Below are 14,907 nucleotides of genomic sequence, written 5' to 3'. Positions count from 1 at the left end.
CTACTAAAAACGCACACTAAATAAACCCAGCTGTGTCCCTTCAGGGAAGTAATAGAGAGACTCTGCTTTAATCTACAGTTTGCTTTGTTTTTTGTGCATAAGATGTATGGAAACTGGCATGGGCGTAAATCACATTATTGCTGATAAGGGCTTGCCTGTCCTATCCACAAAGTAACTCAAGGCCAGATCCCATGTGGCAATGTGTCAAAGCAATAATTTAGTACCCATTATGTTCTTCCTTGCGTAAGCCTAGCAGAACCTTTCCCCCAGCATGAAATGTAACAGAATTACAAGTTTTCCTGGCACAGTGGTATTGCAGAATCAGACATTCCATGAACTATACAACATTGTTGAAAAATACATACAGTAATGGTTGGCCGGTTGATCATAGTGAAAGTACATCTAAAACTTCTGCCTGAATGCACTTTTTGCATCCGTCATTACTTTAGCTACTGTAACATATGCCATCAAAACCAAGTAAAATAACCAGTTTTGCTTGTTAGATATTCTAACAATATAAAAGGTTTAATTCTACCTTAAATATATAGGCAGGTAGAGAACCGTGATAACCACAAACCTTCTGATTCTGATTAAGTCAGTAGTACATTACCTCTAACTGACATTTTTCCAATTTTCCACCTGTACTGCAGGAGATGGCTACATTCTAGTTAAGCTCTGTGTCCTACAAACCTCATTGCCATCTTCGTCAAACATTTGTGATGACACTAGAATATTATGTAGTTGTGCCAAGGAATGTCAATATAAAGACATGTACAATATATAGTATTGGTCATTTTTTCCAGGTCATACCATATCATATTCCTTGGGCACCTTGAACAGCAATGTTCTGCAACCATGGTTATTAGACTGAATTACAGTAAATGTTCTATGGTTCTGCAGACTGATGGTTCGGATTACTGTGCAACGACTGTCCAAAAGTTTGATCACTTGTTGCTGATGGATTTGTAAGAGAACGGCATTCAATGGTTCATTCCGTCCTTGCCACTCTTCAGCTGTAACAAGGTAATATTGCAGTAATCAAACAACAGCACGTTATTACATTAATATTATCGTAATAATAAAATGCACAGGTACGAAAAAACAACCGACCGTGGTTAAAAGAAATATCTAATCATATAATATATTTGTACAATTAGATAAATACATGTGGATATTCACTATAAGAAGATGACATTTGTAATGTTCTAGCATTTTTAATATACAGTATTGACAGCACACCCCGCCAAGCCAATCCCAGCACTATCATGCTAGTGGATATGTACATTTACACATCCGTTCGTATGTGGACACTCGGAGGAGAAACCATTCGATGGTTGCTCACCATCGAATGATTCTCCAGCCCTCACTCTGGAAAATAAGTCTATACTTACTTTTCAGATGCCCGCTATCTGCCGAATTGGGGGGCGGGCTCTAACATCAGCTGCCCACCCCGAGGATGCATGGCCATAAAATGCTGGGTGGTCCCCAGCATCCGCCGCATGCCTGCCCACCATTGAGCGAACGCCCCAGTGAGTGTGAAACTCGCCAAAGGCGTTCACCTCCGGGGTTTCATTAGGACTGGGGGGGGGTGACTTCAGACTTGAGCGATTAGGTCTGAATTGCCACCTTACTGCATTGTCATTTATTCAGCATTCGTATATAGTCTGTGCCATACAAAGCATGATTCAGACCTGCTAGCTAGCTAGAAGGGTGAAAGGGTTAGAACATGTTCTATCCATTTCACCCTTCTTCACCTTTCTATCGGGTACGACTAACCCGACAGTGCAGCTGCTGTGATTCACCAACTCATATTCTGCGCCCTCAGGTGGACACTCCCACACAATGCCCACCAAACCTTTGTTCTTTTCTGCTAGCTAGCTAGCCTACCAGATAAATGCCACCAGACGGAACATTCCCCCTCCCCAAATCCCATCATTAGCATGTGGACACACGGAGGAGAAATCATTCCATGGCCGCTGACTATCAAAGGATTTCTTCAGCCCTCACTCTGAAAAGTAAGGCCCTAATTCTGATTGCCTTGGTAAGCTGCAAGTCCCTACCGAGTCCCAGAGGGCCAGCCTAGCTGCCATGCCGAATCAAAGCCCCCCCCCCCCTGCCATCACCATATCCCCTCGCATGGTTGTGAGGGGATATGGTAATATGGTGATGGCGTGGGGGGGGGGGGGGTGCAGACACATCCCCTCGCATGTGCCCACAGCAGGAGAAATAATTTGATGGTCGGTGTCATGTGAAGTCAGCCACCAGCCGTGAGCAGGCATCGCTACGCCTGTGTTCGCAATAAAATTTTGGATGTTTGTTTCTGCTCCCTGCCCTCCCACATAATATATGGAATAAACAGGAACTTTTTTAACACATACATAATTGAGAAGGCTTCATGCAAACTGTACTTTTCCAAACACCAACACTAATGTTGCATTTTGTAGAAACCTTAACTCCTATTGAGTACTATCCTTGACGGCAGGATTCAATGCTTAGCAATTTTCAATGTCGCCCTCAGTGAGCCCAGTCTTCAGATAGGGGTTAGCTTGGTTTACTGACTATGAGATTGCTGTCTCCAAAGTACTTTGATCAGCTTTACTCGCTATGTCCATATTCGTGGCTTTATAAGTCATCAGACTATGGAACTGCTCACCTGATTGGAGCTAAAATTGTATATTTGCAACCGCATTGCTTATATCAGCATGCATGTAGCAAATACCACAAAGTCTAGTATATCTAATATCACAAGGTCTAGTAAGATAAAAAATGTGTTATTGCGGCCCATGGTCCTCTTGGTATAGAACGTAAGAGAGGCTAACAATAGGCGACAGCCAGGGACGGATCCAGTAGAAAATGACAGGGGGGCACCAAGAAAGGAGAGGAGATGGGAGGGGGAGCGTGTAGTGTTAGTGGTGCCAGTGTGCATGGTCAAGGAGTGACCTGCAGCGATCTCGTCAGTGCTGACACCTGGCCGGGTGAGTGTGATGCCTCTCTTTGCCATCAGAGAAGGAAGCGAGAGGTGGGGTGTGTGGATCTGCTCCCGGAGCAGGCTCATATTCCAACAGAGCCACGCTGGTTGTAGCGGACCGCCAACATCAAATCACCCCCACTACACAGCCCTAACTTTGCTCACTTCATTACACCCATTATACAGTGGACACCGTATAGATAAAGGAGACTTTCTCTTTCCATATTGGGATCCCCAAACATTTAAAGGAATTCTCCTATATAACAAACATTAAGAAGCTTGTCCCCCGGTGCCTATCTTTGGCTCCGTTCAAAAACTTCAGAGATTAGGACACTAGAGGCTCCCCTCCTAAAGGAGACTGTGACGCTATATAAAGTGGGTAAGAGCCAACCTAAAGTGGATACATTTATAGGTTAACTGTGGATGCTGCTGGACATATGTTATGCGTTTATATTTAAATTGAATATTGATATTTACTATTAATATTTTTTTATCTTTATAATAAATTGTTATCTATGTGTGCAAATATACATGTGAAATGGTAATACATTTTTAATATACATTAAATAATTATTTAATCAACTCAGTGCGCTCTCTTAAATGATAAATATTTTGTTTTCCTTGTTAAAAAATTAAATAAGCATGATAAAAAGTAATACAGTAGCACAGAACCCTTTCAATCATATTTATTATCTTATCAAATACTCTATACTGTAGGTCAGGCATGTCCAAACTATGGCAATCCAGCTGTTGTAAAACTACAAGTTCCATCATGCATTGCCACAGTTTTGCTATTGGGGAATGCTAAAACTATGGCAAGGCATGATGGGATGTGTAATTTCACAAAAGCTGGAGAGCAACAGTTTGGACATACCTGCTATAGGTAATCAGATCAATAATGAGAAAGAGCTATTTCAAGTGTAACTGCTTAAATCTGTGTCACGCAACATAACATGAAAAACAAAATGGTTAAAAAAGGGCATCATTATCATCATGATGAAAAAGTTAATCTAATTTAAATATTTGTACAGCAGTTTATGTTGAGAGGAACTCATTTACCTTCAATTCCTTCTGCAGATAATACCTTTTTGAAGTTGGATAGAGACTGTGTACTCTGAATTTTTTTTAATTTCCTTTTACGTAATTGAGCAACAGTCAAAGCGATGAAAAAACTAACTAAGGGAGAAAGGATAAAACAAATAGTATGAGATTTAATAAGAAACACGCTCCCTTAATGCCAAGATGCAATAGTTCTAATTCATGTTTCTACAGAACATTTATCTACAGCATTATAGAAAATGGCACTTTTACCCATTTTGAGTAAATAAAATACAAATAATTACATTTTTGTAATTATAAATGATTCTAATAGTACTAAAGCTATAAAGCAAAACATCCCCAAATGAATGGCAGAACTGGATTTTAAACTTTATCTAAAGACATTAAAATATCATTAAGAAGCATAAACCCATGTTTTTAATATTCAAAAACTTATATCTGCACAAACATGTTCTGCTAATGACTATTTTGGAAGCCAAAGCTGTTACATTTAGTAAATACTGTCAAATGCAAATCTACTGTGATATATCCTTAGGTTTCAGAGTCAGTGATTACAGAGAGCTAGATACATTCATCTTTTGCCCCTTCTGGAGGTAATGAAATTTCCCTTGTACAGTAAGCAGTGGCATAACTATACATTTTGCTCCCCCCTGCCAAAAAGTTTGTGGCGCCCCCTGGGATCCTCTCCAGCGTGTTTCCCCAGCGTGTGACATGATGGCGTCACATGCATAATGGAGAAGCTGAAGCAGTATAGAGGACGCCCATCAGCCCACCCATCCTGTACACAGTAGCCAATAGCCGGCTCTGTGTACAGTCAATTGAATCAGTCGGGGGATTTGTCGTCTCTGCCACGCTGCGGCTGACTCGCCTCCGGTGCTCAGTCAGTGGGCAGTGGCAGGCAGCAGCATGTGACTTGCTCCCCCAAGCGACAGCTGGGACTGCCTTATAGTAGTTACGCCACTGACAGTAAGCAGTTCTTTTTAATGTACCTTTCAGACCAGGAAAACAAGGGTTTAGTATTAAAATCCTTTACCTAGCAGCATTAAACAGCACGGTCCAACCATAAAATGCCTATTCTTACAATGTCCATGAACCCAATGTATAAAAGTTTTCTCTTACAGGCACAAAATGCACTATGATAATAGATCCACACACAACACTGCGAAATTCACAGCGTTGCGTGTGAATAAAACACAGCTCGCACAACCACCCTTGTTCGTTGAATTCCCCCACACGGCTGTGAATGGATGTTCTGCATAAACATCCATTCACAGCCTTGGGTGCAGGGGCCAAATCATTTGAGGGTTTCTGACCATTTAATGATTTGGAAGGAGCGTGCAAAAGTAGGATACACTCTGGTGTCTTAGCTTTGCGTGCTCCCTGTACGGGAAGTGGGCAGGTGACTGGCATCCACATGTCAGCTGCCCACCCTGGCATCCATGTCATGGCCTAATATCCATGGGAACGCCCAGCGTTTTCATGGGAACACCTATAAAATGCTGGGCATTCCCATGGGTGCAGCCTGTCGCCGCCGCCCCCACTGCCAGGTGCGATTGGGATGGCAAACCAGCAATTCGCCATGCCCGCTCGCACCAAGCGTATGCACATGTGCAATAATGCACATGCACATAAAGAAAACATCATATGAATTACCGCAAAATACAAAATAGTAACCATACATAATGAAATAGGAAGTACAAAAGGGCAAAGTTCTATATACATAATGGGGTATTGGTGAAATGTTTGCTACTGTACATAATTTAAGACGTAGCACTTTAATGTGGTTCTATTCACAGGGTTACGTTATAGATAATAGACAATGTGTAGGTCGACCACTAATGGTCGACAGTGACTAGGGGCGGTATGCAATGCCACGGTGAAGGGAGTTTTCTACGGTGAGGATGGCTTCTTTTCGGTAAAGGAAAAACGATCCTCGCTGTCAAACCCCCTTGCTATATTAAAGGCATTGAATACCTTTCTAAGTCGACACCGAAAAGAGGTTGACATACCTTAGGTCCACACTACCAAAAGGTCACTTATGGCCGACATAGGCAAGGTCGAAAGTCAAAAGGTTGACATGATTTTTTCATGATTCTTTGGTGTATATGTAATCTTACGTGGACATGGACACCGTATATATCTACCGTGTCCTCTCGCTGTGCTCGGCACACTATTAAATCCCCACTCTATGCCCACTAATTTCAACCTTTTGACTGTCGTAGTTGCCTATGTTGATCTTAAGCTTGTGTCGTCATTTAGGTATGCAGTCTACCCACTGACTGCATACCTATGCACAGGTAGATCTTTGGGACAAAGATACTGTAAAGCAAGAACGTGACTGTCCTTGTAACAAATATGGCAACATTGTTATTACTTTTTTGAGGAGAATTATTGTAAGGAAAGTATACAAACCTAGTGGAAAAGAGCAAATAATCACAATAATAGCACTGTATCCAAACAGACTGCCTTCAAAGTAGTCAATAACAGCAAGAGGAACACAAGGAGGCAGATTCGCAGAAGTGATTTGTCCCGGTTGAGGGCACGGGTCACCTACGAGTGGAACAGAAGTCAAGTATGTACATATAATGTGTGCTACTATGGGTGAGATGTATCAAAGTTTGGAGAGAGATAAAGCATGAAACAATCAGCTCCTGACATTTTCCAACACACAGCCTGCAACATGGCAGTTAGGAGTTGCCAAGGTTTAAAACATCACGCTCTATGTATTGTGCAAATGCAAAACTTCAAAACAGTTAACAAAATCTCAGCCTTTTTAACCCTTTGAGCGCCAAGTGAATTTGTCAAAATTGGGGTAAATATTGCCAAGCAAACATTTATTCATCAAAATGACCTGTAATGTTTATCTTATATAGGAAATCTAATATTTTTTACACCACATTTTTTTTATTTGAATTTATATATACCAAATGTGAGCGACACTGGCATTGGATATTTTGAACATCTCTCACAGAGATGTTGGCACTGAAAGGTTAAGAGTCCAGCATTGAAAGAATATACTCATCCAGAGGCAGAACTCTGGGAGGCAATGGAGTCGACTGCCGCCGGGCTCCTGCTCCCAAGGGGGCACTTCTCCTCCCCTGTGAGTTTGAATAAGTTAATTGAAAGCCTTTGATATCACTTCTGTGGCTGTCTCCTCCTCATAGCAGGATCATAAATGTCTTTATTCCAAACATAATATCCATAACATACATACATGCATATATTTATATAGGATGATGTGTGTGTGTGTTGGGAGGGGAGGGGGGCACCAATTTTTATCTTGCCTCCGGGCAACTGCGACAAACTTACGCCACTGTACTCATCAGTTTATCTATCTCATGTTTTTGTTCTTTGCTTAGGAAAGAAACCATTAACTATGTTCTATTTTTGTGAGGTTCTGCATGACATGACAAATATTGGCATTCATTGTTTACTCTCAAAGTAATCCCTCTCGGATGCAAGAGAAGTGATTTATACTTTTTTTATGGTTCTCCACAATTCACTACTGTAGTTGGTCTTGAGGCAGATTTCCAAGTCAAATTTAAAGAGCTTTACTGATTTACTGTATATGCACATATATTCCTTGAATTTTAGTGATTATAATTAAGCGATGTTGGCCGTACGAATCGATCAGAATCGGTCTATCATTTTTCTATGAGAATCTGATTGGTTGCTATGGGCAACATCTGAAGTTAGAGAAACTAAATATTCTCACAAAAATGCTTGTTCCGGAAAGAAAGAAAAAACTATCTATGGGTAATGTGACATCACGATATGACATCATTTTTTTAATATAAGTGAAATATCTATAGGTTGATCACTGGCAAATCTACAATGGGTGCAGTGTGTGTGGTGCACATGGGCCCCTAGGGAACAGTAGGGCCCACATTGTACATTTTTTATTACTTGAGTCCCATGTCGGCAGCAGAAAACACCGGGAACACTGTGATGCATCCATTTTTCTGGCATCATGCACAATAGGAAAATCACTGTGAAAATGGTTGCAGTGCCATTTTCCAGGAGACCGGCACCCTGCACCCTAGTGCCAAGGCCAGTGTAAGGCTTCACAGAACCCTAGGCAAAAGTCCCCTGATTTCCCTGGAGGCCCTCTGCACGATTCCCTTTGTCACCCACAACAGAGTACAAGGAGGAGGTGGCAGCAAAGTAGGGAAGTATGACTCAAGGGAAAGTATGGGGGTGAGATCTTAGAAGTTCCACAGCCGCCACCAGCATAAAGTACAACAAGGATCCTCATAAACATCCTTGATTTTTTTGATTTGCAGACTTGGTGGTGCCCCCCCCCCCCCCAGATCCTGGTGCCCTAGGCAGCTGCCTAAAGCTGCCTAATGGTAGAGCTGGCCCTGCCTAGTGCCCAGCCTCTATTGCCTTGCTAGCTAAAAAAAAGAATGGGGCCCAGACAGAGACTGCGCATGAGCCTCCTCCTCTTTGGATGCATCCCGGAGGTACATGTTCTCTTTATAGTGGTATGTGTGTATTGTAAAATGCCATTCTCAATTAGAAAATGTGCCAGGACTCTACACTCTCAGTGCTTATTTAGAAACCCTGTCAACAATGTTTGTTTTCATACTATGAAGCACATAGGGGTATTTCCTATCAGAAGGAGCTAAATCTTGCTGACTACTTTTACCAATTTTTTTTATGCATTAATCAATGCAGAAAGAGCTTTGTAAGTAAAACTTTCTGTGTGGTTGCCTTTGTATATGTTATACATCATAACAACAAAACACCTGACATGCCTGTAAATATGGTGATTGTGATAATGAGCACTACCCACGCACTGTAGGTGTGGGGTCATGACTAAGCGTTCTACAGTACAGTGTGTTTCTTTAGTAATAGCTACGGTACTTGTGAGTTATCCGGGCGTCCGATTTTTAAATCGGGTCGGATCGGGACATCGCATCGCATCGCATGCGACCATCGGATGCGATGCGATGCGATGCGATGCGATGACCCGATTTTTCCATAGGAATCAATGTTAAAATGGACTGAGTCCATTTTAACATGGAATTCAATGGGAAAAAGGGTCCTTTTCATACCCCTACTATCCAAGTGGGCATGGAGTTGGATATAAACCTGTGGCGAGCGTAGCGAGCCACCGAGCCCGAAGCGTGGCGAGCGTAGCGAGCCCCGCGAGGGGACACGGAATACCGTCCCCTCGCGGGGCTCGCTTCGCTCGCCACGCTTCGGGCTCGGTGGCTCGCTACGCTCGCCACAGGTTTATATCCAACTCCATGCCCACTTGGATAGTAGGGGTATGAAAAGGACCCCTTTTTCCATAGGAATCATTTTAACATTGATTCCTATGGAAAAACCGGGTCATCGCATCCGATGGTCGCATGCGATGCGATGCGATATCGCATCGCATCGCATCTGATTGTATGCCTTAACTTAAGGCATACAATCAAAAAATCGGACGCCCGGATAACTCACAAGTACCATAGCTACTTTCCAAAACAATGCAATATTGCTGTATGATTCAACAAAAGGGGCTGTGCCTCAATTCTGTTTTTCAATTACTTTTTAGTTGCATAGATTCTTAAGTGCGAACAAAGCACTTTGCGTATACCAAAGGATGCACTTGGATCCCCACTGGAACGTCATTTATTTAACCCTTTGAGTGCCAACATCTCTCTGAGAGATGTGCAAAATATCTGCTAGAAATGCCAGCGCCGCTCACATTTGTTATATAAATTCAAATAAAAAATGTTGCGGAAAAATAGATTCTATTTCCTATATAAGGTAATCATTACAGGTCATTATGATGAATAAAAGCACTTGCCCTGCAACTTTCACTCCTATTTTGAGAAATTCACTTGGCTCTCAAAGGGTTAACCATGGCACTCCTCTATGTGTGGCCTGTCAGCAATCAGTTTTTTTTTTCATTTCCTACACAACTCCCCCATTATATTTTCTTTTTTCTTTCTATAGTAATTCACCTCCATGACTATAAACAACATCAGGTAACAATAGACATAATATAGCAAGCAATATGCACTTCTGAGTTAGTTAGATTGAAAACCTAGATAATAAGATTTGTAACACTGAAGATAAAAGACACCTTTATTATAGATGTATCACATGCACAAAGTTTACATAGCATGAGGAGCCAGGATTATAGCTACACCTAACATAATCCCAGAGTAATCCTTTAATTTATATTTTTAGTAGGTGGAGCTTAATAGCACAGTATTAAAGTTAGCATTGAGTTTTTATTTTTGAACACAAAGTTATCTGGGCCGGATTCAGAGATGCATGCAAATTTGAGTATTTCACAGTAAAGCGATTGCTGTCTGACTGTGCATGGGTCTAATGCTGCTTTCACATTGCAAAATTAAGGTTTGCACCGGGACTTTGAAATGCTCAGTCCCGGTGCAAACCTTCATTTTGGGATCAAAAGGAAGAAAACCGTCAGGCGCTGTATGTACACAAAATAACACTTTAATAATATATTCAAAGACTAAATATTAATTGCATGCATGCAATAAAACATATACATACACAATAAACACAAAACACTAATAAAATCAATAAAAATAAAAATGCCTTATTTAAAAGATACAAGTACAGAATAGATCCTAGCTCATATATGCTTAATCGCCCAAGGTGCCGTATGTCAAAAGGTTTTTATGCTTTAATGTGAGTTCCAAATGGGAAAATTAATTCTATAGGTTTATCATCGTCTGCAATGGAATCTGCATTGCGTGCTCATGCTTTCATTCATCTCTTTACCCATTTCCACTCTGGAGACGGATGTGTGAGTAATACTAATTGATTACAAAAAGCATCATCACTTTTATTTAAGTGGGAGGACAATTATAAAACTATAGAATTCATTTTCCCAATTGGAACTCACATTAAAGCTAAAAAACCTTTTGACTCATAAGGCACCTTGGGCGATTAAGCATATATGAGCTAGGATCTATTCTGTACCAGGTACAAGGGTAGTTTGTGGTACTGCGCTCCGTTAATGAAAATTCTACAGGTAGTCTTAAAAGAATTGTAGTTCTTTATTTGTATACAAGAGTAAAGTTTATAGCAATTAACCTTTTCAATATAATTTCCTGACGCTGTGGACTGGAATATTGTATTCCTTCAAGGTTTACTAGGGAGAAGAAGGCATAAGCCGAAACGCGTTGGAGGGTACACACCATTGTTAAAACCATACTTACTAGGAGCTGAGTGAGCAACACCTGGAAGAATCCCACGTCGAAGCGGCCGGTGGGTGCACACACCGCTACGCAACGGAGACCTGAGTGAGACTGAGGGGAACCCAGTGTACCGGCAGTGGTGAGTATCATAGAGGAGGGGGAGCTAGGCCGGTCATACAGGGCCCTGTACAGGAGACAGAGGGGTCACCGTGAAGGATCCCCATCCAGCAACGGTGAGCCGCGTCATCTCCAGACAGGGAGTAGCGTCTGCCTTCACTACAGCCCGGTCAGCCATGTAACACACGGATCTGCCGGTGCCACGTAGTAGACGGGCGCAGCACCCAAGTCCGGGACCCTGTGATCCCAAGCCACCTCCCGACGAGAAGCCGCTACCGAACACGAAAACCGACCATACAGGTACCAGCATTGATCGTTAAAAAACTGACACCAGAAGGAGGATTACAAATAGCGGGACGCCGCTTGACAGTTTTCTCAGCCACAGACTGAGTTCAAACATTTATTTTATTTTCTTTGAGGAATCCGAAATCCATTGCATGCATATGCAATAAGTGTATACATACCGCCCAATTTATTGGACAGATAACTGACGACACACTTGTGTAGATTTTTTTCCCCTTTTTTCCATTTAGATGTGTAATTTTAGCTTTTTTCAATTCTTTTCGTTTCCTTCTTTTCTTGCATCTTTTTTCATGTATTAATTACCTACATTGTAGATTAATACACGAGATTCAGACACATCATGCATGTGTCATATCCACTATTAGCAATTGTAAACCTTGAAGGAATACAATATTCCAGTCTACAGCGTCAGGAAATTATATTGAAAAGGTTAATTGCTATATACTTTACTATTGTATACAAATAAAGAACTACAATTCTTTTAAGACAACCTGTAGAATTTTCATTAACGGAGCGCAGTACCACAAACTACCCTTGTACCTTGTCCATTTACCAAACGGAATTAGTCCCCCGTTTAGGTGCAGCTGCTAGATAAGAAAAATCAAGAAGATAGATTCAGTGCGCAGGTATAAAACCCCCCTTCTATTCTGTATCAGTAACCCTAATGAAATTAACTGGTCTAACTATACACTGGCTACTTAGAGTCCTGGAGCATACGGACCCTATGGTCTGACCTGTGCACAGGGTTCGGTGGGGCCCATTTTGATGAGGCCCCCAAATGGGTGGTGACACAATGTATAGGGAAAGGTGCCTTGGTAAGGTGTCTAGCTGGGACTTTAGTCCTTGCAGGCAAGGCACGGGCGTCTGAAAACAAATGTTTCTCTGGTGTGGGTCATGGGTCTGTTGTTGGGGTCTCTGAGGGAGATAACGGACACTGATGTATCCAGATAAATCCTTTCAATAACTAACATATGACATGCAATCTCAATTGTGACCACAAGAGAGTGCTCTGTAACTGTGTAGTCTATTTTGGTATAGAAGCTTACTGTACTTCCGGGTTGGGGTACCTTTCCCTCACTGCTGTTCCCCCACTGGGTACATGTACTCTGTGGGCCTTGTGGAGGGGGAAATGGCTGCCTGGACTGGGAGCTGGTGGCCCATCTACTGTATAGGTGGTTGGTGCTGCGGCCCTCTGTGGTTATAGAGGTCGCACTGTTGTACAGGACCACACTGGCCGACTCACGTGCCCTATTGGACTGGTAGCACTGCACACCACTCCTTCTGTTGACCACCATCATCCTGCTGCTCCTCTTCTCTGCTGCTGGGTGCCGTGGGGTGCTGGGCCTCTGCCCGTGCCTCCATCACTGGGTACAGTTACCAGTAACTGCCGGATGCAGGGGCTGTCGTTTAGCGACTAGCATTTAATCTGTGACAGATCTTCTGAAGATTCTTTCTTGTAAATACCGAAGCAAAAAATGAATTGAATATTTCTGCTTTCTCTTTTCCTTCTATTACCAGGGTACCCTGCTTATTTTTTAGTGGGCCAATATTTTCCTTCCTTAACCATTTCCCGTTTATATAACTATAATTTTTTGGGATTAGATTTGCTACCCGCGGCTATTTTATGTTCAGTCTCTAATTTAGCCATCTTGATAGTATTTTTACATTTCTTATTACATTCTTTATATGCGGAAATGATTTGGGTGTCCCATCTTGTTTAAATGTTTTCAATGCCTTACTTTTTTTAGCTATTTCAAATTTGACTTTGCTGTTTAGCCACATCAGTTTCCTTTTGATATTTGTTCTTTTATTTACCCTAGGAATAAATTTACCAGTGCCCTCCAGCAGTATTTTTTTTAAAGTTTGCCACCTTTTAGTAGTATCCATAACTCTAAATAATTCCAGTTTATATACTTACCATAGTTTGTTTTTCTGAATATTAAGGACCTCGTTGCTACAATATAATTATCTTTGTTAAAATTTAAATCAAATGTGATCATATTGTGATCACTGTTCCCCAATGTCTCCCTCATGGTTATGTTAGTAAGAATGTCCCCATTGTTACTTATCAAGAGATCCAGGATATCCAGGATCCAGGGGTAATTCAGACCTGATCGCTGTTGATCGAATTAGCCACCCCGCTAGAGTGAAATCCTGCATTGCGAATAAATTCTAGCGTAGAATTTGCAGGCAAGCAAAAAAATTCCAAAATGCTTCTTTACAGTGGAATGATTTTTTTCCCACTGTGCACCAGTCATTGCAAGCTAAGAATAGCCAGAGACTTACTCGGCATATACGGCCTGGAGCTGACGTCACACACCCAAGCCTAAAATGCTTTGGCATCCTTGCATTTTTCTAGGCATGCCTAGCATTTTTTCTGGCATGCCTGCTGTTTTTTTAGCATTCCCACTAAGTGGCCAGTTACCACCCTCAGGGGCAGATTTATTAAGCCCGGTGAAGTGATAACGTGGCTCGTTTCTATCAGCAGCCAATCAGCTCCTATCTGTGAAGTTACAGGTTTGTTTGAAAAATAACAGGTAGGAGCTGATTGGCTGGTGATAAAAACCAGACACTTTATCACTTCACCAAGCTTAATAAATCTACCCCTCAGACACCTACTTTCTGTCAGTCACCTTGTGTGGGTGTTGCGCATGAGTACCATGGGCCATCCGCAGTGTATCAATAATCACTAGCTGTGCACAGCAGCAATCAGATCTGAATCAATGTCCACATCACATAAACACATGTGCTTTAGGCAACATTCCCTAGTGTCCAAGGTCACTGCCAGTTTTTCAAGATCTGACCCTGTAATTTTTATTTCACCTTAATCTGGTACAATATTTATTGTTAGTATTTAAAATGCTAGAAACTATGCTATTGGCATTCATTTTGAGCCAGGCTCTGTTACATAATACATAAACTTAAAGTACAGTATGTGTAGGAAGTATGTATATACTGTAGGTGTGTTATTCCAAATTCTCACTATACTCTATGTACTGACTCACCGTTAAGAAAAGTGAATACTTTCTGTTGAATATTTCCAATTTCTGCAGAGGTAACTGCTAAAATGACATCATGAAATGAAGTATTCTTGATCTCTGCTATTTCGTCTGCATTGAATAATCTATAAAAAAGAGACATTACTATATGTTAACCTTCTGTATTGTCTGAAAGAAAATATTTACAGAAACATCTAAATGTTAGTAATTCTGTCTGTGTACCATGGGCATGCATAAAGAGTACTGGTTAGCACAGATTGCTCAGCACAAATCGCTAAGGGGATTATTCTGA

The 14,907-nt window shown here is 41.5% G+C and overlaps 1 protein-coding gene across 1 annotated transcript in view; it reads right to left on the bottom strand.

The window, feature by feature from the left end:
- The window catches only part of LOC146073029 (dual oxidase 1-like), a 144,811-nt gene that overhangs the window by 52,159 nt on the left and 77,745 nt on the right, over positions 1-14,907 (bottom strand). The window contains exons 14-17 of the mRNA XM_083180204.1: positions 14,622-14,740; positions 6,440-6,577; positions 4,028-4,144; positions 811-1,013 (exon numbers count right to left, since the gene is read on the bottom strand). Of these exons, the coding sequence (XP_083036330.1) occupies positions 811-1,013; positions 4,028-4,144; positions 6,440-6,577; positions 14,622-14,740 (577 nt within the window). The remainder of the gene's footprint in view (positions 1-810; positions 1,014-4,027; positions 4,145-6,439; positions 6,578-14,621; positions 14,741-14,907) is intronic.

Source organism: Crinia signifera, chromosome 4, assembly GCF_055691185.1.
Source record: "Crinia signifera chromosome 4, ASM5569118v1, whole genome shotgun sequence".
NCBI classification, from domain to species: domain Eukaryota; kingdom Metazoa; phylum Chordata; class Amphibia; order Anura; family Myobatrachidae; genus Crinia; species Crinia signifera.
Note: the sequence above shows the minus strand (reverse complement) of the source record. Positions and strands in the feature narration are given on the sequence as shown.